We start from the raw sequence: 26,913 nt of genomic DNA, 5'->3' as shown, positions 1-26,913 counted from the left end.
TCCCTGGTGTGGAGCTTTAGAGCAGTGGTTCTCAACCTGTGGGTCGGGACCCCATTTGGGGTCGAACGACCATTTCACGGGGGTCGCCAAACAACGCAGTCTGCCATTTTTTCCCCCTTTTCCTTAGCTGTGCTACTCCCTTTTATTCTATTGGCTTTTGAAAGCCAATAGAATAGACTCTCTTGAATAGAGTCTAATTCTATTGGCTTTCAAAAGCCAATAGGAATTGTCCAGGCTGTCTCTGCCCTGCTGAGCCCGCCAAAAGTCCCATTCTGCAAACGGTGCTGCACCAGTTGAGTAGTCCTCGACTTACGACCGGTTGAGTAGTCCTCGACTTACGACCGGTTGGGGGTTGCGGCATTAAAAAGGTTGAGAACCACTGCTTTAGAGGGTGTAAAGGCACCAGTAACAACTTCTCTCGGTTTCCCAGCACATCTGTCATGTCAGAGTAACATTTGAACTTGTATTTTGAAGCTGTTGACTTACTGCAAAGTTCACACGTGCAAACAGAATCAATAGGGAAAAGTGAAGAAAACTGGGCGGCAGAAAGAAAGCAAGGAAATAAGCCAATTTTCTAAGAATGAGTATTAATAACTCGCGGGACTGCAAAATAGACAACAGTTATAGAAAAATGAAGACGTTAAAAGGCTCTGGGACTTTGGACTTCAAAGTGACAAGCATTTGCTACATAACAGCCCGGACTTAACAACTGTCAATAAGAAAGGCAAAAAAAAAAAAAAAAGTCTGGATAATGGATGTAGCACCTGGAGACGGTGTAATAGAAGAAAAAGGACTGGGGAAAATCATAAAATACGAGGACCATAGTAGGGGGAAAAAAAAAAAGGAAGAAAGATAGTACTAATCGTGATGGGCGCTTTGGGTACAATTCCCAAATATCTGGAGCACCATTTGAACACCATTGGCGTTGACAATCACCATCCATCAATTCAAAAGGCAGCTTTACTCGGAACAGTTTCCCATCCTGCGACAATGCCTTCAACACCCTCAAACAACAACATCTGCCTGTTCCGTGTTCTTGGGAAGCACTCGATAGGAGGATAAAACTGCCAAATCCAGTCTAAACATCTGGCTAATTGTGCCACAAACCATCGTAGTAAGAATATTTACATTCTCAATTTCTATCTGATTATGGGAAGGGATGCATGGATGGCAAATGAGCAGGTTTTATGATATGAGGGGGTTATAACTAGGCACAAGCCATTTAAAGCATTTCTCTCTTGGTTCTCTTCCTAGAATTCATGATGTTTCCTTTCACAGGTTCAGCAGGCAAGTTTCGGTTGTCTGAACCAAAGTAAAGAAAGGCAGTTCTTTCCTTCAGCCTCACAGACGTAACGTTTAGGTAACGCCAATACAGGGGGTCCTCAGCTTACGACTACATGCCGAGTGAGACCTTTCTTGCCACAGTTGTTAACTGAATTACTGGAGTTGTCAAGTTAGTAACACAGTTGTTAAGTGAACCTGGCTTCCCCAATTTGACTCTGCTAGTCGGAAGGCTGCAAAAGGAGAATCCCGTGATCCTGGGACACTGCAACCGTCACAAAGATGAATTTTGATCACGTGACTGTAGGGATGCTGCAAGCCTTGTAAGATGTGAAAAATGGTTGGAAGTCACTTCTTTTCAGTGCCGTTATAACTTCAAACGGTCACGAAATGAACTGTTGTAAAGTTGAGGACTACCTGTATATCTTAATTCAGACCACTCCGATGCCTCGTAGTAGACTAAGAAGACCATTCTCTCCTCCTCCTCCTCGCCATTCATAAATAATTATAGGTAGGGTTTTTTGAAATAAAGATATAAAATGTATATGTGTATACACACGGACATACATATCATGTAGCTCAGGGTTGAAATGAGGGGTCCTTGGTGCTCTCTGAGCTTGGCTGTTTTCTTGCAGACGTTTCATGACCCAAACTAGGTAGCATCATCAGTGCTAGAAGAGGGGGGATTTGCAGAGAGGAGGAGGAGGAGGAGGAGGAAAAAAGCGATGGTTGCCCTGTATTTAATTGCATGGCAAATGGCTCCATAGATTATTGGAAGTTCATAAATAGTATGTCAATATACAGCAGCGGGGGGCCATTTAGTCACTCATGGATCATCGTGTGCTTTTCTCAGAACGTTTGATATCGATTGCACTTAATGCATTTCAGCAAAATGAAATCTCCTTGCCCAATTCACGGAGAGCGATTCCAGCTCGGGCATATGGAAAATAACACCGTTATTCAGGAGACTCATTCGAAAGAGATACTCCAATTGTTTCTCCCAAGTGTCTCTAGTTAAGTCTTTATTCTTTCTCTTGCTTTTTAAATAATAATAATAATAATAATAATAATAATAATACGATGTGTGCTGAATTGGAATAAATGATGTGCTTTTTACCACCCCGAGCTTCTCCAGGCGATTTATTGATTAAATTAATTGACAGCTAGTTCTCGTCTTATGACCTAACTGAGGCCAGAATTACGGCTGTAGCGTGCTGACTGAGGATTTCTGAGAGTTGAAGACCGGATGTCTTAAAGTGGCCAAGCCTGAGAAGCACTGGGGTTACACAGCCTGACTTAGCAACTTCAGGAAAACCAAAACTGGTTACTTTACAAGTCACTTCCAAAACAGGGCCAGTGGAGGATTATAAAGACATGCTTGAATTAGAAATATATCTGCAAAAAAACCCAAAAGCCAGCTAAACCAACCAACCAAAAATAAAAAAAATCTATCTGCCTTTCCTCAACGACTTCTCTATTTCTAGAAATATTTCTTATCCAAGCAGCCTTCGTTTTTTCTCAACCAACTGCCCTACGATTACATTGTAAAAGAAATGCTCAAGTTCCAAATGTCCATAAATCCTGATCTTTTTTTTTTATTGACAAGAATGGTTTTGTTTTAGGATTATTATAAAGATTTATCAAATGTTGTGGTCAGCCTCTATGATCTATAAATTTTAAACAGACCGAAAACTGAAATCCATGTGGTCTTTTTAGAACACACATCAATCTGGAATGGCAGTCCTTCAGTAAACGCCAGGAGTAAAATAACAGGATAATGATTAAAATTCGTTGGGAGGAAGAATTCTCTGACACCCGAATACTTATTGTTCATTTGAAAGAAGGAGTATCACAACTTGAGGCATTGCTTTGTTGAACTGAGCTCTTATTACAAGAATCTCATGATGCTTTATCATGTCTTGAGTCATCAGAGCTTAAATTAGATTTCCAAGTTATCCGAACTATCCTTGGGATAGTTTTGTGTGTTATTTTCATCGTTCAAATCCTTGAATGCCTTTTGTTACTTTTACATGAAGGCATCAATTTTCCTATCTAAGTATATAGCTCGAAAAAGGAATCTGTAGTATGTGGCAGGATACTTTGAAAAGTTGTATTTACTCCACTGTTATCTGTCAGGCGCGAACAATCAGACCTGCAGCCGTAGAGTTCAAACTAGCTACTTTATTGTTCTCTGCCTATAGTACAGGAAACATCCCAGATGGTAGCTTTTGCCTAGGAAAGACCAAATAAGGCTCTAAGGCATCCAGGGAGGGTCAGACTTTGCTCTCTTGGGTTTATATAACAATTCCAGGCTAATTCCCCTCTTGATCCCTCCTCCCAACAAGAACGGCTACTCTCCAACTGTACCTAACCCTTTACTACGTGTGGAAGAGTGACTTCATCACCCAGAGTAAGTAGGAATATTTCTTTCTTCTGGGTTCCAGAGTTTTTTGGGCTACCTGGATTAAAACAGTCTGACCTTCTCCTTCATTGGAGAATTTGTTTTATAAAAAGAAACCAAAAGCAAATGTGTGTGTGGTTATGTCAAGGAAGGAGTTACACCAGGAAGGACAGCAGACCGTGGAGTCCCAGGACTCCAGGGTTCAATTAAGAGCTGTATATATTCTCTTCTATTGGAGACAGTAGAGCCTAATGTTGGGAAAGATGGAGGGCAATAGAAGAATGGGACGACAGAGAATGAGGTGGCTGGATGGAGTCACCGAAGCAGTAGGCGTGAGCTTAAATGGACTTCAGAAGATGGTAGAGGACAGGAAGGCCTGGAGGAACGTTGTCCATGGGGTCGCGATGGGTCAGACACAACTTTGCAACTAACAACAACAACAAAGAGATGTGGGAAAGAGACATAACCGTAGCAATACAGATAGACCTTGACTTACAACCACAACTGGGACCAGAATTTCCATCACTAAGCAAGGCGGTTGTTCAATAAATCACTGCAACTGTACAGTGAATCATGCAGTCATTAAGTGATTCTGGCTTGCCTCGTTGATTTTGCTTTTCAACAGCTGGCTGGGAAGGCCGCAAATGGCGATCATACGACCAGGGGACACTGCAACTGTCATAAATACATCTTAGTTGCCCAGCGTCCCAGTTCTGATCGCTACCATGGAGATGTTGCGACAGTCCTAAGGGCAAGGGCACACGGATCAGTCCCTTTTTTTTTTCAGTAATTTTGAGCGGTCGCTAAATGAAGGGTGGTTAAGTCAAGGACCAGCAAGTGGAAACTTCAATTCTTGGAGCTGCAAGGAGAAAGAAAGGAGGACGGAGAAAGACCAGTCCAAGTCCCTTGCAAGCAGCAATCCAAGTGCAGGGCTTTATACACCAACTCCAGATATAGAGAACACTTAAGTGCTGGAGGTGAAAGAAAAGCCCATTTGCACATTTCTAAAGGAACAGGGGTGGGGTGTGTGGGGGGAGTGGTTTTCATGTGCAAATGGACTGAGATGGGCTACACAAGCTGAAAAGTTGGGGTGGGGGAGGAAAGATGTAAAGAGTTAAGAAATAGTTACAATTAAAAAAAATAGTGTTGCCAGCACAGAAATAGGAACGTAGAAACAGAACCCAGAGACAGAAATTTATAGCTTCAATAAGAATAGCAATAGTTGTAAACTGGTAAGGAAGACAGCAGAAGGAGAGAGAGATAGGAAAATAAAGTCAAGCCCAGAATTAGTCTTAAGTTTAGAAAAAAGGAACGGTAACGAAACGTCTGCAAGAAAACAACCAAGCTCAGAGAGCACCCAGGACCCCTCAAATATTCTTTTCTATCAGTACCACATTTAAAAAATAGTTTTAACTGAATATAACTGGGGGAAAGGATTGAGAACATGAATGACATTTAGGGGGTTGGGTTGCCGATCCCTGCTAGAAAATGGTATTTGTTTCTGGGACAAATGGGTAGAAGTGTAAAGCATGCCCAGCCTATAATTTGGGATGGGTTTTTTTGGGGGGGGGGGGGAGAGAGCATTCTGCGCGAACTAAATATGCTGATTTTATTTTTCCAGGTTGCAAAGAATTCTGCAAGAGGAGAAAATTATCAAGTCTTATTGGAAAGTATGTGAGCAAACACGCATGAAAACTCACCTGGCGAACTTAATTTGGCTGAAATGAAGAGCACTTACCTTTGGGGAAGATGATGAGGAAATGGAATGACAATAAGCTGGGAATTTGGGATGATAGCTGTCCATTCTTGTTTTCTGATAGCCTGTAAAGAAGAAAGGTCCCCCAGTGAACACTTGTTAGTTCATCTGACTAAATAAAACGATGCTGCAGAAACCAAATTAATTCATTTTATTTACAGCATTTGAATAAATACATAAAAAAACCAATTTTAATTTAACTTAAATTTGATTAATTAAAATAAATAAAATGCTGCAGTTCTCTGAAAACGGGCTAGTTCTCAAAAAGAATTTTGGCCCCCTCTGTGTTTTTCCTTTAATAAGTTCCAAGGAATTTTACTGATGGTGGACAATGCCATCCTTGTTGGTAAACTCCGAACATTTCTGGGGGCAGAGGGGGAAAAGATTTGTTTAAATTCCCCTGGGAATATTCACGCAAGCAAGATGGAGGGACCCAGTTAGAGCGGTAGTGGGTGCACCGTTGGAACACCTGAAGGACCAGGATGGAGAAAATCTATCTATCTGGTGGCTAAGAGTTGATGCCTGCTTGAAGGCGTATAATCAACGATCACATATACCCAGTTTGCAGCATTGGAGAATGCAATTCACACAACAACAACAACAACAATAATAATAGTTGTTATTATCGTTGTTTTGTTGTTTGTTGTTGTTATTATTATTATTTCTTCTCTTCTCCTCCTCCTTCTTATAGTTGAAAGGGACCTTGGAGGTCATCTAGTCCAACCCCCTTCTCAGGGAGGAAACCCTATACAATTTCAGACAAATGGTTGTCCAGTCTCTTCTTTAAAACCTCCAGTGATGGAGCACCCAAAGCTCCTGGAGGCAGGTTGTTCCACTGATTAATTGTTCTCCCTATAAGGAAACTTCTCCTTAGTTCCAGGTTGCTTCTCTCCTTGATTAGTTTCCATCCATTGCTTCTTGCCCTGCTTTCAGGCGCTTTGGAGAATAGCTTGACTCCCTCTTCTTTGGGGCAGCCCCTGAGATATTGGAAGACTGCTAGTCCTTCTCTTCATTAAACTAGACATACCCAATTCCAATATCTCAGGGACTGCCACAAAGAAGAGGGAGTCAAGCTATTCTCCAAAGCACCTGAAGGCAGGACAAGAAGCAACGGGTGGAAACTAATCAAGGAGAGAAGCAACCTAGAACTAAGGAGAAACTTCCTGACAGTTAGAACAATTAAGCAGTGGAACAACCTGCCTCCAGAAGCGGTGAATGCTCCAACACTGGAAGTCTTTAAGAAGAGACTGGACAGCCATTTGTCTGAAATGGTATAGGGTTTCCTGCCTGAGCAGGGGGTTGGACTAGATGACCTCCAAGGTCCTTTCCAATTCTTCTTCTTCTTCTTCTTCTTCTTCTTCTTCTTCTTCTTCTTCTTCTTCTTCTCTTCTTCTTCTTCTTCTTCTTCTTCTTCTTCTTCTTCTTCTTCTTCTTCTTCTTCTTCTTCTTCTTCTTCTTCTTCCTCTTCCTCCTCCTCCTCCTCCTCCTCCTCCTCCTCCTCCTCCTCCTCCTCCTCCTTCTTCTTCTTCCTCTCCTTCTCCTTCTTATTAATTCCAGCAATCATTCCTTATGTTTTAGCTTCCAGTCCCCTGATCATCTTTATTGCTCTTCTCTGCACTCTTTCTAGAGTCTCAACATCTTTTTACTCTATGCCTATTTCTCTATACCTAAGAGAAGAACCCAACATGATTTGATTCCAGGGCATGACCCTGAAACATAACACACATATTTATCTTAAATATTAAGATAATTCCATGCAGGGTAGTGCTTTTAACGTACCTTTTCCCCTGAGGGACGAGGGATGCCGACGAATAAACGATCAAGAAAATTAGCGCTTCGACCCAGACCTAAAACAGTATATGGAAGCTGCAGGGCGAAGTGTGCAGACTGACTCAGCTGTCCAGCTAGAATGCAATTAAAACAAAAATATATGGCACAATGAATATGTTGCTTAAGGCCTTCAAAAGAAATGCCGTTTTGCTACCAGTTGATTGCCTGCCACTAAAATTGAACTCTACATCGAAAAGAATCTCAGAGTGACATTCAGCATTTATGCAGCGGGGTAAAAGCTCAAAGCGCTTTGTGTTATTTTTTTTGTCATATTTTTTTTTTTACAACAAGCCTGTTTAAGCTAGAACAGAAAGAGTAGTGTTGCTTTCAGCTTGCACAACGTGGACGGGAAGCTTTATGTCCTTTTTCGTGTAATGCCATTCAGGGCGCCTGTCATTATGGTGAAATTGGAAACGAAGCCATTATTTTTTAGCGGAAGCATTTCTGAAATGGTTTCGCTGCTCAACAATAGACTTGATTATATGAATCACGGAGCCGAATTTGCTGATAGGCTGTTTCAAGCAGGCAGGGAGAAGGGGAAACAGTCTAACAGACCAACTAGGCTAAAAAACAAACACCGAAGTCACGTTGGAGAGGAGTAAGTCACCTTGACCCATTCATTTCATCTTGTTAGTTATGAGCATGACATTTCTTCTGGGTCTTATGTGCTCCAACTGCATGCACATAAATTAAATTAAGCAATCCGAGATGACTTGAAAATTACAGCCCGATAAATCATGGCTTGGGCAATAGGTTGGAACTCACAGATAGAATTTTGCCTCTGCTGCTATGCAGCCTTATCAACCTTAATTCATTCTTTGGCACATTTTTTCCTTTCTTTCTTTAAAACCATCTTGGATGTTTGACGTGGAGTCGTTCTACCTCCCAATAGGAAAGGGCAATAGGCAAAATGTTTCATGCACTGGACACCTGGTTGATATTTTTGACTTGGCATTCATTCAAAGCTATTGGGAACTTAAATCAGATGGGTAAACAGGAAGAGTTTCCCATCTGATCTTTGGCTTATTAAAGTGGATCCTTGAGGCATAAAACCCGAAACGGAAGCTGATCTTGATATAAGCAGGTTGTTTTGATGCAATACCACTATTCCCATGAATGAATCCTTAATAGTTCATTTATTGCATATTTATTTACAGGCGGTCCTCGACTTCCAACCATGATGGAGCCTGGCAATTTACAATTATGCTTGTAAATCATGATGGTTGTAAAGCATGTCACCCTATGACCGGACCTGATTTTACAACCTGCTTTGCTGTAGTAGTTACGCGCGAAGGGAACAGTGGTAAAGAGAACACGGTAGTTGTTAAATGAACCCACTGTTTGCTACAGGGTGTTTTTTTCTGGAAACCAAAAGTAAACCCCAGTTCCCCCCTCCCACCCCTCAAAAAAACCATTGCAAATCGTGGTTAGTTGACCCAGGGCACTACAAATGAGCACCTGAAATGTGGTCACTTGACTCTCCTTCTATCTCTCTCTCTCTATCTCTGTGTGTGTGTGTGTGAGAGAGAGTGTATGTGTGTGAGTGAGACATCAGAACTTCAGAACTGGGTCATAAATGGACTCTTTTGGGAGGGTCCATTGTCAGATGCAAGAAAATCAGGAACCAGGATAGAGTTCAAAAGTACTATGAATTCATTTCATGCAACCTATAGACAAGAATCTGATCTAATGGTCAAGGTGAATTGGCACCAGATAAGAGTCAATGGACTTTAACATGGGTGGGCTTAGATCTCTTATGAGGGCATGGAGACTCCAAACTGATGGTGCATTTGATGCCACCCTCGGGCTCAGCCTAGTATTCTCTTACATCCATCTGAACTTTGAACAGTAGCTAAGCCACTGGTCGTAAGTCCAGAACTACCTGTATTCAACCCCATCGATATACAGCTGGATAACTACTGCAACCTGTATGTAAAAAGGTCAACAAAATGAGCAGTCTCATGCACTGCATCCTGCCGTCAACTTCACCATCTCTTCAAGTGGTTGTAAGTGGGAGTAAGGCACTATTGTGCAAGAGAGCAAAACACCCAAAACATCCTCTCCTCTTCAAGCACTTTTCTTTTCCCTGGACTTGACTGTTTAACGTTAAGACTGTATTATCTCAATAATCGACTTCCATATGCAGAAAGATGTAAACTTGTGCTAGAAAGCAGAACGACTAAAAAAAAAAGGACTTCCCAATTTGGAACTCTTGGAGATCCTCTTTTCCTTCACTTCCAGAAGATTAGGAATAAATGACAGGCCTGAGAATTTCTGCCCGCTGCCAAGAGGAACAAGGTGCAGTGAAGTCTGGCATGTTTAATTCATATTCGGAGCCTTCATTCCCTATTCCAGCATGGTCCAGTGCCCAATTTGATTGACTCCAGATATTCGTGCCAGGTGAAAATTGCAATTATAGCTGCCACAGCAAAGATGAAAAGTTAATATGGAGAAGAGCAATGCAGCTCACAAGCAGAGCAAAATTCTCAAGATTCAGAACGGTGAGCTTTACGTCTGCTCTCGGAAGAAGAAAAGAGTTCTGCTGTGGAAGCGTCAAAAACAAACAAAAAAAAGGGCTTTCTGAAAGACCAGGGAAATAGGAAGCGCTATTGAATTAGTCTCAGTTGCATTTAGGAGTACATGTAATTATGGGCACAAGAAGAGAACAGGTCAGATCATGCAAGATATTGCTTGTACCTAGTTAGATTATCTATTCATCTAACTCGATCACTAGCCTGCTGGTAATATGATCTTGGGAAGAAGCCATCTTTTCCCTTTCAATTCACAGGTGATGTAGACTGAAGCTGGGATCTTCTATATGAGGCCTCTCCAATAAGGTGACCAACCATCCTCCTTTAGGGAGGACAGTCCTCCTTTTGTAAGTTCTGTCCTCCCTCGAAAAGTGTCCTCCTGCATGTCCTCCTTTTCGATATTTGAAGACTAATCTGCAGGGCTTTTTTCTCCCCTCATAGAACGCTCAGAATGGCGTTCCGGCACCTTTTTTTGATGTTTTTTTTTTCAACTTTTGCATGAGCTGTGCTACTCCCACTATTGGCTTTCGAAAGCCAATAGGAATTGCTGCTGAGCGCGCCAAAACACCCGGCTGGCAAACTTTGCACATGCAAGTTGTCTGTATTATTGTTGCAATAAATAAAATGTTTCTTTTATTTATATTTTTTTCTTCAATTTATTTGTGTTCTCCTTTTCATTGTAAAAAACTTGGTCACCTTATCTCCAAACTTGGCAACTTTAAGACTTGTGGACTTCAATTTCCAGAATTCCTCAGCTAGTCAGCATGGGAGTTGAAGTCTGCAAAGTCTTACAATTTGCCAAATTTGGAGACCTCTGTTCTATACAAAGTGTATGTTTTTTGCTTCTCTCTCCCACAGATCCTCTATCCCAGTGATGGCAAACCTTTTAGAGACTGAGTGCCAAACTACAACCCAAAACCCACTTATTTATCGCCGGGTGCCAGGTGGGCGTGGCCCACTGGGTGGGCTTGGCTGTGGTGGTTATGGCAGATTGAGTGGGCGTGATCACCTCGATGTTGCTTGTGGGGAGGACACCTATGGGGGCCGGGCAGGGTTGGGGCAGATCCAGGGGGTCTCTGGCAGGTGGGGCGGTGGGCAGGAGGCTCGTCCTGCTGGCTCGTCTTATTTCAAGCTCTGAATTCACACACTAGTACAATATTGTTATATCTAACTAATTCCCACCACATTCTGACTTCTCCCCCAGCATCATCTAATTCTAAGAGTAAAGCATAAGAAAAAAAAGGCTGCATCTTCATATGTTGTCAAAGCAAGAACCTCCAATGTTAGCAGCGTTGACACCTGGGCTGTCAGCTTTCCAGCTGATAAGCTCAGCTTTTTAACTGCTCATGCCAGGTGCACGGGGTTCGTGGCGACGTTGGCCACCCCCCCCGACCCATCTTGAAACACAGACCAAGGAGTCTAACGCACGCACGAGTCAGAGGCTGCAGACAAAAGCCCCGTGGCGCAATGAAGGTGAGGGCCGACTCATTGATATCTTTATTAAACCAATCCAATAAGAAAGTAGTTATTCCTAGACTGTGGTTTTTCAAGATCTTACGAAATGTAATGGCTCTGATGACTCTCTACCAAGTCTCTCCTTTATGTCTAAAACACAATTATTATTCTGTGACCAAATGTATTTCTGAAATGAGGGAATGCATGCACGCACGTACAGACACAAGTACACAATCAATTTTGGGTGTGATAAAACTCTCCAGTGATTTTCTACATGGCTACCTCTGCTACAGAGGAAGACAGAATCCTTTGAGATAGTCAGGAAATTATTTTCCTCAATGTTGCACTGGAGACCAGTGACCTGCAGCCCAAACCATATACAAATACGTTCACAGTATCCTACATCACACCTTGCTCTAACTTACCGTAGACATTACAGCCTTGCACCACTTCTCTAGGATAGGTCTGGGACTGATCAAATAGTATAAACAGCCTCATTTCCATCAAAAACGTGGGCAGCAAACGATTACCACCAATGCTCTGGGAGTCATTGCAATCGAAGGAGCTACGTGGGAAGATTGTGTAGAAGTAGGACAGTCAGCACATAGTGATATACCGATGTAGGAAACTTGCATCATGTAGCCATGTTCCTACTTGGGTAGATTAAGTTCACATATTCAGTGTCTCCTGATTGGCCAGAGTCCTGATGGGGAGGTCCCATTCTGGACATGACTAGTAGAACAGAAGACCTCATCTTCACGCCATTTGCGCATTGGTCTTTTGTATCCATGTTCCACCTTTCTAATGTTGTTAATTTTAATGTCTTAATTTTTAATCCCTAATGTTTTTTAGCCTTCAATTGTTTTATATTGCTATTTTTGACATGCGTAAGCCACCCAGGGTTGCTTGATCGTGAGATGGGCAGCATATATATTTAATAAATAAATAAAATATGCTAGCTCTTCCTCCCTACATCAATAGCAATAGCACTCAAGACTTATACACTGCTTCATAATTCTTTACAGCACTCTCTACGTGGTCAGGATCTTGCCCCCAACAATCTGGCTCATTTTACCGACCCTCAGAAGGATGGAAAGCTAAGTCAACCCTGAGCTGATCAGGATCGAACTCCTGGCTGTGGGCAGAGTTAGTCTGCAATGCTGCATTCTAACCACTGAACTACCAGGACTCAAGTGCTTGAAATGTGTTCCTTTGCTTTAAAAAACAGCAGTTTTCAACCATTCGGTGTCTCTTTACAGGAAAGAATGACTAAGATTGAAATAAGGAAGGATGTCAAGTCTTCATTAGATCTTAATCTCTTTTCCCTTCCAGAATTCTGTTGCATGCCTTGCTCCAAAACTGTGATGCGAGCCCAGCTATTACACTTTATTGTCTATCGTGTGATGAGCATCCAAACCACTAAGCACTGAATGAGCATCTAATGGCATAAACAAGCAGCCTAATGAAAGGATGTCAAATATCTAAAGAAGGAGCAACTAATTTACAATTATATTAGAGGATTTATACTGGATCTTACAAACTCTAGCTTTGTTTTATGGCATATGATAAATTCATGGCTTACATTATGAAAAGATTCAGTCATCCTTTGCTGTTTAATAAGAGCATGCTTTGAAATCCTGTGGCTGGGATAAGAGCAATTTGTTTGGAATAACAAGCCTCTGCCACAGAAAAAATATGCACACAGAAACATACACCAGCCGAGGCAAGTTAAAAAAAAAAATAAACAAATTTAGAACATTAAGGAAAGAACTAACATAATAAGCTGTTCCTGGTTTTTTTTTTCTTGCTTCAACACTGCCAAGCTATTCAGAGTTGGCTTGTCAAAAAAAAAAAAAAAACCAAAAAACTAAAGAGCAATTAATAAATGACAGAGTTTAATTAGATCTAAAATTATATTCAGTTCTCTAGTGGATAGCCATCCTGTACGTTGAAAGCTTTTGAAATGGTCCGCGTGCACCAAAAGAACAGAGAATTGATATTAAATGGAGAAATAATTCATGATAAACAGCAATTCATGAACAGTTTCCTGATAAATTTCGTGATAACAGAACAGAATCTGTTTGCCAGGATCATCTTCTACGATGGATTAATTTTTTTAACCTTCCCAATTTAGGCTTCTGGGCTAAGCTTTCCTTTTGGTTTTTGATCTCATTACTAACGAGAAGGGGTGTGCAAATTCTTCAAGAGATCCTCTGCAGCGTCTGAAAATGCTTACAAAACTCCTCTTTTCAAATTATTAAAACTCCCTCCCCAGTAACCAAAGAGTTGTTTAGCTTACGAAGACTGGAAAAAGATGTGGCTGCTTTAATGGTCTAAAAAAAAAAACATGCTTTGCAAGACACTTTCTCCAAGGGATATCCTAAAAAACAAAACAAACAAACCTCAACAAGGAGGCGAATCCCTTCAATATAGCAAGTTCTGTATTCCAAAGTCTCCTACCAGGGTGGCACTTTGACAGCTGTGGACAAAGTCAGATCATTTCATTGACCTTGTTGGTTTTTTTGTGTGTGAAGGGCAAAGAGAGGCTTACAAATGCCAAAGAGATTGGTACTTTTCCAGATGTTATCATTAGGCAACATCTGATTCCTTCAACCTGTTGTGCATGAACATGGTGGGAAGGTATTAATTTTACCCTTCCAAACATTAAAACTCACCACCGGCACCTAACTGCTATCAAATGCCAACAGTCTAACCAATAAGCTGCCCATTTCCTGCAGCCATTCTGCTACCTCTTCCCCAACAAGCTGGTGGAGTGGTTAGGGTTTTCTTGTGGGGAAAAAAAAATCAATCTGGGTAGGGAAAAATGGCTCTCGGGCTCCTAATTGTGCATTTACAACAGCCTCCCAGTCACATGTTGAAGTTTGCGTCTACTCCCTGACCTCTCTCGGAGGTGACCGGAGCTGCTGCCAATGCAAACCAACTGGGGCTCATCACCATGCCAGCTTATTATTAAGTAAAAAGAAAGCAGCTGTGCAAATTTCCATTTCCCATTTTCAAGTTTCACAGTGCCGACACTGTCAATTAAGGAGAAAGCCACCAATGCAATATATATATATATTTGTTTTCTGAGGTTTTCGCGGGTGTTTGTAAGTAGGTCTTTGGTTGTTCGGGTTTTCTCCTGCGTAAAATTGGAAGTGTCTTGGCGACGTTTCGACGAAGTCCCATTCGTCATCTTCAGGCTGGTGTTTTCAGCTTCGTGCTTCGAGGAGCACGAAACGTCGCCAAGACACTTCCAATTTTACGTGGGAGAAAACCCAAATAACCAAAGACCTACACACACACACACACACACATACACACACACACATATATACATACATACACACACACACACACAAACTTATTTATATATATTAAAGCATATATATGCTCCAATTGATTAGGGAGACGGTAATCTAAACCAAAGCCACTTTCCCTGGGAGCAGATCCGAACCTGAAGCAGTGTGAAGCGCAGCATCACGCGGCACTTTGTGGAGAGCAATCGAGCGAGATGATCCTTCTTGACAAGACGGCGGGACAGCACGGGCCAAGAAGCCAACCGAGGAAATTAATCGACGAAGCCACAGGTCAAGAAAAACAAGGGTCAGAAGGCTGGCTGAGAAGGAACTACTGGTAAAATATCAATGGGTGAGACTGCAAAATTCAGCTTTAAGTCTGAAGGGTTGATATTGAGGTTGAAGGACAGAACTCTTTGCTCATCTCTCTTTGAAGGAAAATGGAAGAGGGATACATGTGTTGTCCTCTTTTGTCGTCTCCCGTAGGATCAGATAGAAAACACCTTTCAGTGGTGGTCTAGCTTAATGGAAGGGGGCACAGCATCCTCCTTTTTAGAAACCAATGCAAGAAACCGGGCTGTGCAAACAAGCTAACCCCATCCATGGGATGCAGGCAGCACACGAAACCACACCCCCTCCGGTCCACGGAAAAAGCTCTCCCCTCGGAACTGGTCCCTGGTGTCTAAAAGGTTGGGGGCCTCTGTTCTAGCTGATATCTAATGCTTCCTTTTCTGTGTCTGCACTACCTTCCTCAAATGACTTCCCATTATCCCTTCTTGACTGTCTTCTGCCTCTTTTATTATTTTTTAAACACTCCTTATTCTTGCCAGAAGCAAGATGCACTGTATCCGTTCAAGCGACAGAAACGTGATTCCGATTACACTTTTTTTGTGTGTAAAATCCAAGGGGCTGACACCACAAGCTTTTAGATGCAAAAGCAGCCCTCCTGTCTGAAAATGTCCTCAGAACAAGAGCTCAGGCTGAAACTGGATTCCTGCTTGCTTGCTGGATCTCCAGCAATCCGTCCCTGTCCAATTCCAGAGGCAGTTCCCCAAATGGGAAAATTCCAGGAGTCACTCACTGTTCCCTACTCCTCTAGACAGACCCCTTTAGGTTGAGTTAAGCAGAGCCATGCTGTTTTCATACCCTGCCTTCTCAAGTGATAACAGAAAGAGGGCATTCACAAGATCACCCTTAGGCGCTGCAATCTGGTGACAGGTTGAAATGCCCCAGTCTTCCAGCGGCAAGCATGATTTACGTAAGCATATTAGCAAAACGGCCTAAACAATTAATAGGTCATTGACGTGGAAAGCGTAGATTGTAACTTCAAGGTTCCAAGACAGCACTAAATAATCGTGGCATTCCTAACCATATGCCAGTGAGGAAAGACTACAGAATGCTAGCTCAGCTTTAGGTGAAGGGCCAGGGCAGCTAAGGAAGGTTAAAAAATTGCCACGAAGAACAAAAGCTCCGTGATAAGTCGGTAGGTCATCAAGTCTCCTTCCAATGTGGACATAAAGAGCAATGAATTAAGAAGAAAAATGAGCCAGGTGCTAAGGACAGAAATATCCTTTTGTGCCCTTTCATGTCTATCAGGGGTTAATAGGGAGCAGAGTGTAATGATGATTAGTCATCTCTCTGCAAACATGATAGGGGAAAAAAAAAGTCTTAAAAGACTGCACCACTGGAGCAAGCAAACGGAAAGGATTCTCAAAGAAGCAGTTGGGGACTTGATGCCACAGCTTTAAGATATTTATTTTTTTTTGAGAATCAGATAAGCCTTAAATGCACAGAAGCACACATATCCCTATTTCAGTAGCATTTTTTTTTTCATTTGGTAAATTTGCAAGCCGCAATGGAGGCAAAGGACATCGAGTTTGTGGAACAGAATAATTAACTGCATTTTATTTTGTGGAAAAGAGGCAAGGAAGTGATGGTATGAATCAGGGGCATCCAACCATGGCAACTTTAAAACCTGGGAACTTCAACTCCCAGAATTCCTCTGGTGGGAGAAATTTGGGAAGTGAAGTCCCCAAGTTTTAATGTTGCCAAGGTCGAACACCCCCAGTAATTAAATGACTTCCTCTGCAGATCCAATTGTCATTGTGAGTGTTGGACCCCGACAGGGACCTTATGAATAAAGAAATTGATGCCTCAAAACATTTAAGCAATCTACAGGATCTGCATTTGAACCCTTTTGAGTTAGGAGAGAACAAAACTATTTTCTGGCTTAATCTCATGGAAACTCCCAATGTCAATGTTGTTGGAAACCAGCTGGCAAAACCTATCAGAGACACTACTGGCTCCTTATGGACATGAAGCATAATTTGGAACATGAAATAAGAGCAGAACAACACATATTGGGATGCGGCGATAGAATGTACAAGGTACACAGAGCCAGACCTAATTTTTGTTGTTGTCGGTCTCTTTCTCCAGTAAATGCTTCTGAACATAAAGGAGAGAATTTTCGAGATGCAAGTGAACGCCTGGAGCTTAAAAAGACGTTCTCATTGTTTTCTTGTGTATATGTAGTATCTGAGGTTCTCTTTCCCAGTATTTTATTAATGAAAGCACTTTGATTGTGGTGATGGTGTGACGAAGGCCAGGGACAACAAAGATGAAAGAACACCATTTCAGAATTAACACCATTTCTGGAATTTTTCCCGTAAGAGATACCAACTTGTTCTTGTGAATTAAAGGTTTGGCCTGTTCGGTTTGGCAAAGAGATGATCTTCAGCTATTTCAATTGTTACTGAGGCAAATCTTGCCAGGGCTGGCAAAGCTAGCTTAAATGCAATCATTTGCCTATTTTTTTCTTCTTCTCAAGATAAGGGCATATGAACTGGGGCTGCATAGCCGTGAGCATTTCCCAAAACACTGATGTGTGGTATCTGTGGACATCCCATCACTGTTATTGAATGGTAATTTTTAATGTGACAAAAGGGCAAAGTCATTATACACATGACTGAACAGTAATCATACTGACTGCATTTAATTTTAATTGAGCGTAAATTTAAATACAATCAAAGAACATGTATTTCTTGGGTCTTACATTCTTGAACCGGAGCCTCCAAGATGCTATTCAGAGACCAAGGCTAATCTTCAGCTTAGAAAATGCAAAATATTTCAGACTAAATTGCAGCTGGAGATGTTTAATTGTAATATACCAATAAAAATCATACTGGATTGCTATTTAAAAAAGTGCAAAAATCCATAGGGTACTTCAAGCTTTAAACATAAAAGAAGCTATGGGATAACACTAAAGTTTAAGCCTATAAAATGTGGAAAGGCACAGATGGCCTGTGGTTTTAATAAGTAATGAATATATGCATAAAATCTACAGCTAATGTATTAGAACTCAGGCAGCGTTGTTGATCAGGCAATTAGTTACTTGTCACTTTTTAAGGCAGTGGTTAAGAACCACTGAAGTAAGATACATGAAAAATTCAGAATATTCAAAAGCACCAAATGTAAACGCCAACAATGTTTATTCCTGTATTGTATCACTTGAAGGAGAATGATGAACTAATTTCATCTCTGTTCTCCTTGTGAAACACAAGTTCCTTCCCTTATAAGCCAAAGGGTCTGTCTATTATCTTAAATTTTTAAGAGCTGTCAGGGGCTAATCTAATAACTGCTGTTTTCATCATATGTTTGACTGCAGAGTGGGGGAAAAAAAACAGCGCTGAATTTTATCGCCCAAGAAGCAACTATGATATTGCTTGCAACAACAGACTATGAATATTTAAAATCCAACTTCTCAAAGCCACCCATATTTATTCATCATAAGACCTTAATTTGGGGTTGAATTTAGGAGAAGCCCCACTTATCTCTCCTCCGACCTGCATTTGCAATTTGTACTGTTAACATCAGCCACTTCTTCAAAGGTCTGTTTTGCAGATCTTACGTGTTGCAACGGTTACTGTACAAGACAAATATGGTAAGGTGTCCTTAAGACCGCACAGAGATTGGGAAATGTCCTTTTGATGAACAAACTGGATTGCTAATAAAGGTGACTAGTTATTCTCTACAGACACTAAAGGAGGATCAGAGTCTTACAAAGTGACATATGTTCTCCTAGATTAAGGGTTGTCCACCTTTGGCAACTTTTGCGACGTGTGGACTTCAACTCCCAGAATTCCCCAGCCATGGGAATTCTGGGAGCTGAAGTCCAGAAGCCTTAATGTTGCCAAAGTTGGACACCTCTGTCCTAGATGGAATTCTCATGGATCATGGGTCTTCACAGCCTTATACTGATTGGGCTGGAGAAAATCTCTCCTATTGGGACAAAAGCAATTCTGTGAATTCATGGTTAAGATGAGCAATTCTCTTTTCCGATAAAGAATCTGATTTTGGCTAAAACTGAGGATAATGTGGACATTAGGAAATACATGGATTTTTAAACGGCTTAAAAAGGAAACAGGTTTTTTTTTCAGATTTTACTTTAGAAAAATGATCTATGATTTATTGTGTCAACCTAATATTTAGATCAAGATTCTTGAATAAATCATTTCTTTCCCCCCACTTTTTCTTTTGCAATTCAGTCTGTTCTGAAATGCTCATATTTCTGTCATACAACCTAAATCTCTGGAGTCTGATCAAAAGCCTTCTTTCCCACATATACAGAGTCATTCTAGCCAGATGAATGCACATTTGGCTGTTCAATCATTTTGAGTATTTTAGAAACAATACAGTCATGACTCATACTTCCGATTTCTTGATGTTGAATTAGGTGCAGAACTGGAGCAATGTTAGTGAGACCTCTCCAGGCTTTGTTTTTTTTTCAGTTTTAATTTACTTACTTGCTTAACTTTATTGTGGTCATTAACCAGTTGAAGACAATTGGCATTCTAATATTTAAAATATCCAAAACTAAATTGACAATATCAGGACAGTTTTAAAAAGTATACAGACAGACAAAAGAAAAAACTGGCTGCAAGACAGTATTGCATTAGAATATGTTGAACAGGCTTGCTTAGGCTACGCATAAACAACAACAAAAAATGAAAATTAACAAGCTGGATAATATAACTTGAAATAGCAGCATAAAATACAAATACTATACAAATGCTAACCGGTCAAGTATCTTGCTAGCAAATTTAAATTTGGGTAGTTCTAGGTTTTTTACTGTTTTTATTCTTTTGCAATGTTTTTAGTATTTTATTTGTAATAGGTTTTTTGAATTGTAAGTCATTGACTGAGATGGGTGGCTACTGAAATTGAATAAATATATTACACATATGTGTATGTGTATGTCTCTCTCTCTCTCATTCCATATGTACACACAATGCCTCTCACATATTCATGCATATATATTCATAAATAAAACAACAAAATTATCCAAAAGGATTTAAGCATTATAAACTTCTCTTCAGATAAATGTCCTATAATAGCTGACATAGCACATTTACTCCAATGGTTAATGCTGACTCTCAGTCATTTCTGGCTATCCATATCGGGCAGGTTCGATTGCTCTTAATTATTTTTTGCCTGGTTTGCCACCACGCAAAACTTGGCAACCTTGTGTGCTATTTCAGGATTGATGTCAGCAAGTAGAAATTATTTATACTTCACTTTTAATTTATTACAATCAAAGATCAGCCAATTAAGAAAATCTCTTGGGAAGATCTTTCCCTTTGTGAAGGACCTGCACCAAAATAGCAAAAGTCTACACTGAATCATCATCATCATCATAATAATAAAAAGACCAGAATAGCCAAAGTTTTCCCTTATTGATCGTGCTGGCCATTGGCCTGGGTTAGCCTATGAATGTCTAAATTTTCCCTGGAAATTTAGTTGAGCTCATTTTCCAGGGAAAAAAGCGCTCTAGAGACTCAGCCTTCGTTATGATTTATATTTCTCTCTGTCCTTCTATCAAGGGACAGGTTTTTCTTACCATATGTGTGCTAAAAATATTTTAATTTATTAAAAGCCCAGATGATTATAAAACCAGCCAGACTGACAGTTCTCCTGCTGAGATCCAGTCTGTTACCAGTTTGGAGTGGTTAAATACGGTATACGAAATGCTTATTATAATCTCCTTAATTATATGGGTACCTGCAGCCAGCTGTTCCACAACACTGTATGTGATCGTGGTGCTAGCTCCCCCAAAATATTAAAATATGCAAGCCTGGGAAAGTGCTGACTCTATTATTATTCATTAGCAGTAGGAAAAAAATAGGGAAAAATATACGGATGCATAAATAGATCCAATGAGTGCAATTAAGCCCCAAGTAAAGTCACAATGCATTTATTTAAAGCTGCATTAATTCTGTGCTCCCTGCCTTAAGAGGAAGTCAACAGCAATGATCTATTCCAGTGGTGGCGAACCTATGGCACGGGTGCCAGAGGTGGCACTCAGAGCCCTCTCTATGGCACGTGCACCGTCGCCCCAGTCCTAGGCCTTCAGCTGGGTTTTATAAAACCTTTTCGCTTTAGGCCTCCGCTGCTGTGTGGGGAAAAAAAAAAAAAAAGGTTCAATCAGTCAGTTTCAACTTCTTGTGGGGAAAAAAAAAGGTCTTGCAAAGTTGAAATTGATTGATTGAACTTTTTAGTCCCACTCAGTCTGCCGTTACCACCGCAGCCATGCCCACCCAATGGGCCACGCCCACCCAATGGGCCACACCCACCCAATGGGCCACACCCACCCAGCACTCGACGATGCATAAGTGGGTTTTGGGTTGCAGTTTGGGCACTCAGTCTTTAAAAGATTCGCCATCACTGATCTATTCTCTTTCTTTTTTTAGAAAAGCCTCTCCCTATTCCCCCTCCCCTTTTTTTAAAATAAATAAATAAATGCATTTCATTTCCCCAACTTTTAGAGGATATTCTTATTACCTGGCTAGGAATATTCAGGACTTATATTGCTTTTAGCTCTTAATCCACGTTCAGGATTCCTTGCAATCCCGAAGCCCTTGGACAAGGACATGGTAATTTAAGATGCCAGGGCTCATTTGATGTTTTATACACACACACACACACACACACACACGCACACACACATATATGAAAGATGCAATGGTAATTTAAGATGCCAGGGCTCGTTTGATATATATATATATATGTGAACACACACACGCACACACACATATATATGAAGTGAGGGGTCATCTCTAAAGCAGACAAATCTGTATTTGTGTTGTACAGTACCTGATATATGGAGGACCAGTACTTTGAAAAACCAAGGCCACAGTCAACAGAAAGCAATCTTACCTGAACCATTTTTCAAGTGTCCATTTGCATCTACAGTTGTATATCTAATATAAGGTCCTGGCTGATTCACACCAAAGGGCTGAAAGATAAAAGACATTGCATTATTTCCATTCCTGGTCTTAAAAACTGGCACAAGAAACAATCATTCTCAATATCTGCTTCTCTTGTTCTACTCCATTTGTTTGCCTTTTTTTTCTCTCTGTGCGTTTGCTCTGACTTCTTTTTTTCTGTATAGTACCAATCTGATTTCTAAGGCCGGGATTTGCATACCTATTGTTCGTGTATTTTGCTGAGCTGTCCTCATTAGGGAAATACCTTCTAACTAATAGGCTGCATCCATTAAACACTTCTCTGGGTCTTTCCGATATGATTTGCTTCCTGTCTCCATTTCCTTCCATTTAGAAATACATACCTTGTAATATACATAACATTTTTAAAAAACTTTAAGCCCTTGGACAAGGACATGGTAATTTAAGATGCCAGGGCTCATTTGATGTTTTACACACACACACACACACACACACACACACACACACACACACACACACATATATATATATATATATATATATAAGATGCAATACACGCTGCTTCCTAAAAGACCAAACCAAACTTCTCCATCTGGGACTTTAAAGCTTATATGTGACCGAGGCACCTCACTTAGAAGATCTGAATGCCGATACAACTCTGAGGCCGTTTTAAAAGAAGAGCAAAGTGTTCCGCCCAAAAGAGAATGATTCTTTGCACGCAGGAAAAATACTCGGCCCCAGCAGTGCCTCAATGTATACAGACTTTTTGTTTTTTGAAGTAAAAATCACTATGAACCATAAACACGTTTCCTTGGGAATTTAACGCAATGATAAATACAAATAGGAAGGACAAAATGTGTGGAAAACAGAACGTCCTTTGCATTTCTCAAGATGGTGGCAAGGTGCACCTCTGGGAAGGGAGAGTAAAAGAATAAGGAAAATGGTTGAAAGTGACCCACCCCCCCCCCCAAAAAGTTCCAAGTGAGAAGCAACCATTTCAACAACAGCACACCTCGGGGATCAAAATTGCTCAAAAGTAGCTCTCAGAAGTTGTATTTTACTTACACAGCCTTTCAAAACTATTTCACTTTTTTAAAAAAAGATTTATTTGGAAGATACATCATCCTATATCCAGTGGTTGATGAAACACAGAATAAATATAAATAAATAAATTTCCATAAAAATACGACCCCTGGGCATGTTTATAGTATAAATAAAAATGCGACCACCAGGAGAATATAAATATAAAAATATACTTTACTAAAAGCTGCCAGCTATTTATATTCTCCTGGTGGTCTCATTTTTACTTATAATATATGTGTGTGTGTGTGTATGTGTGTGTGTGTGTGTGTGTGTGTGTGTGTGTGTATATATATATAGGTCTTTGGTTGTTCGGGTTTTCTCCCGCGTAAAATTGGAAGTGTCTTCCAATTTTACGCGGGAGAAAACCCGAACAACCAAAGACCTACATACAAATACCCGCGAAAACCTCAGAAAACAAATATATATATATATATATATACATACACACACACACACGCACGCACGCACGCACGCACGCACATACATACATACATACATACATTCTAAGGGGCTGCCACAAAGAAGAGCTATTGTCCAAAGCACCAGAAGGCAGGACAAGAAACAATGGATAGAAACTAATCAAGGAGAGAAGCAACTGGAACTAAAAAGATATTTCATGACAGCGAGACCAATTAATTACCTCTAGAAGTTTTGGGTGCTCTATCATTGGAAGCTTTTTAAAAAGAGACTGGACAGCCATTTGTCTGAAATAGTATAAGGTCTCCTGCTTGAGCAGGAGGTTGGACTAGAAGACCTCCAAGGTCCCTTCCAACTTTGTTATTCTGCGGGCAGAGTTAGGAAAGAGATTCCACCCACATCCATTGTCCAAACTAGACAATGCTCTATACTACCCATTATTCAATCATTTGCTTTAAAAATTGGGGTAGTGGTAGTGGTTACGAAATATCTTACAGTACAGGGTGTAAAAGAGACCAAAATGAAAACAGTGAATAAAAGCTAAGATTTCCAAAGTGTCTGAAGAAATAATATTTTCCAGCATGCAGTCACGACTTATAACTGAACCAAACGTTCAATTTCTCCCACTCGGTTGTCCTTGTAATGATTAAAAGGTAAGCAACCAGGACATGGCTATCTTTTGACAAACAGAACGATGGCATGGACTGGAGATGCCAGAATTCCCCAGACACAGATTTTAACAGCATACTTACTGTTATCTTGCGAGGACAGTCATTTGAGCAAAGGCCACTGAGAACTGTGGATAAACAAGAAAGCAGACCCAACGGTTGTTAGCACTGTGAACAGGTTTCTTAGGCAAACACTCTCCAGTTTAAAGATGGCTGCTGCTTCTATTCTCGTTGGCAAAGGCAAACGAAGGGATAAAGGCTCAGGGATGCAAAATTAGGGATGTCTGTCTCTCCCACGATTATGACGTGGAAAAACATTATTTCTGATGCCACTTTGCGCAATGAAGACGCCCCTGTGCTTTATAATCAACTGAATGATTATAAGCCTGAAAAAAAAAATTAACCTGCCTGCTAAACATTATTTGCAAAAAAAGCTTTCTAAAGGAATTTTTTTTGCTCCTGGATCATTAAGGCTATTAGAGCCTTAGATCTTGTTTGCAGATGTTTTGTTCCTTTTGAAATGCAAACATGAAAAAGTATTAATCAATGTATTAATTCGGGTGGCCTGAAGCTAGTAAAGCTAGTAAAGCATACTGACCACGGAAAAGAAAACATTTTAATGCTGTGTTCATTCTTTGCTGTCTTCTTTGCCCTTAATCCCTTCAAAAAACACCTGTTCTTGAAACCACTTCATCTTGGTGCAAAGACAGCTTGTAACATGCTGTGATTAAGCATCTGATTCCTTAATAACTTACTGCAAAAGCCGGGCATCTTTGAAAAGAGTTTGCCCTCCATAAAGCATTTAAAAGCGGGAGGAAAAGCAATTGGTAGATTTGCAGCTTTAAACTATAAACATTGAAGCCGCTGAAGATGTTACCTAGCCTGGTACCAAAATGTTTGGAAACCAACCCACAAGCTTGGAGAACGAACCGTCACCCTCACCCTACCCCCCAAGCTACAGATATTTGCCACAATTGCGAACTATAAACACCATTTGGACTGAAGCAGCATAAAAAGCACATTTACCATTGCCCTGGACTTTCTGCGCTGTCCTACTTTGGCATTTTTATATTCATGAAGGAATCAGAAGATACTTATCCTTGTTCAAATATGGGCCAGAAGCAGCTTATGAAATACTGGATTTGAAGTATACGACTAATCCAAAGAACAGGTTAATCGGACAGATGATCTCAAAAACGCTCATTAACTAGGTCAGTGATGGCGAACCTTTTAGAGACCGAGTGCCCAAAAACTGGCCCCGCCCCTGCTTCACCCTCTGTCCCGCCCCCACTCTGCCCCCACCCCGCCTGCCCGCAGGGCCACTCACTGCCTCCAGGGCCCGCCGCAGATCGCCAGGCAGCCCAGCAGCACCATAGCGGCCACGCCCTCTGCCTGCGCCCCGCAGCATCAACTGTGCGCGATGGGGCATGAGGGCAGAGTCTTGTCTACGCTGCCTGGCTGCCCTGTCCTTGGCTGCACTGCTCCACGTGGGCCACGCTCGTGGATGACTCTCCTTCAGGGGGGCTGCTGGTGAGGAGGGAGGTGCAGGGGGAGGTGAGGCTGGGGCAACGGCACGTGTGCCCACAGAGAGGGCTCCGAGTGCCGCCCCTGGCACGCGTGCCATAGGTTCGCTACCACTGAACTAGGTGAATAAGCAAAATTGTTGCTCTGCAATTCTCCTGCAGAAGGGCAGTTTATGAGAGCAGAAAAAAAAAAGCTGATTTTCTCGGACGGTCACCCACTCCACCTGTAATATTGAAGGTGGAGCGAAAGCATTGATGGCAGAAAGGTGCATACGTGTGAACGGGGCCTCCATTGCTGCTAAACCACATCTCCTTGCTTTCCTCACTATTAATAAAGCTGGATGGGACGGCTAGGATTTGTGGTTCTGTAGAACCCAGGAAAAAGAACGCAATTAAGTGGTGGCTCCGTGGTTAGAATGCTGTATTGCAGGCTAATTCTACCGTCGGCGGTTCGATTCTGACTGGATCAAGGTGGACTCAGCCTTCCATCTTTCCAGGGTCGTGAAAATGAAGACCCAGATTGTTGGGGGCAACATGCTGACTCTGTAAACTGCTTAGAGAGGGCTATAAAGCACTGTGAAGTGGTATATGTCTAAGTGCTATTGCTAAGAGCTATTGCTATTAATTTAAAATATATTTTATTATTTTACTTTAAACTTTAGAGAGCCCCTTCTACCCCCCAACATCTGAAGCCAGTTTTATTCGTCAGAGCTGGAGGATCAACACTTCCCATCAGAATGCCTGATGAGGCAGAAAAATAAACTCTTTTTATGACTATCCTAGCTGTGGGTTGACATCTCCCCAGCTGTGTAGTCAGGAACAGCAAGCGGTAGATTGTCCTGAAGTTAATTCTCCATAGCTCTGCCTAGAAACAGCCGTATTCCTGACATGCAGCTAACAGTCTTTTGTATTTGCTTTCTTTAGATAATTTCTCCCATCTAAACAAGAGCGGGATCTTGGAGTCCTAGTGGGCAATCACTTAAATATGAGCCAGCCATGTGCTGCAGCTGACAAAAAAACCAACACAGTGCTAGGCTGCATTAACAGAGGGATAGAATCAAGATCCCGTGAAGTGTTAATACCATTTTACAATGCCTTGGTAAGGCCACACTTGCAATGCTGCATCCAGTTTTGGTCGACACGATGTAAAAAAGATGTTGAGACTCTAGAAAGAGTACAGAGAAGAGCAACAAAGATGATCAGGGAACTGGAGGCTAAAATATATAAAGAACAGTTGCTGGAATTGGGAATGACTAGGGGGGACATGAAAGCAGTATTCTAGTATTTGAGGGACTGCCCCAAAGAAGAGGGAGTCAAGCTATTCTCCAAAGCACCTGAAGGCAGGACAAGAAGCAATGGATGAAAACTAATCAAGAAGAGAAGCAATCTAGAACTAAGGAGAAATTTCCTGACAGTTAGAACAATTAATCA

The 26,913-nt window shown here is 41.2% G+C and overlaps 1 protein-coding gene across 1 annotated transcript in view; it reads right to left on the bottom strand.

Annotated features, from left to right (window-relative positions):
• The window catches only part of ITFG1 (integrin alpha FG-GAP repeat containing 1), an 84,276-nt gene that overhangs the window by 4,961 nt on the left and 52,402 nt on the right, over positions 1-26,913 (bottom strand). The window contains exons 13-16 of the mRNA XM_039352451.1: positions 24,044-24,087; positions 21,763-21,841; positions 7,218-7,342; positions 5,421-5,503 (exon numbers count right to left, since the gene is read on the bottom strand). Coding sequence (XP_039208385.1) covers positions 5,421-5,503; positions 7,218-7,342; positions 21,763-21,841; positions 24,044-24,087 — 331 coding nt within the window. The remainder of the gene's footprint in view (positions 1-5,420; positions 5,504-7,217; positions 7,343-21,762; positions 21,842-24,043; positions 24,088-26,913) is intronic.

Source organism: Crotalus tigris, unplaced genomic scaffold (assembly GCF_016545835.1).
Source record: "Crotalus tigris isolate CLP2741 ecotype Arizona unplaced genomic scaffold, ASM1654583v1 scf7180000018432.44079421565:4894166, whole genome shotgun sequence".
Lineage (NCBI taxonomy): Eukaryota > Metazoa > Chordata > Lepidosauria > Squamata > Viperidae > Crotalus > Crotalus tigris.
This window is presented reverse-complemented; position numbering and strand designations above follow the sequence as displayed.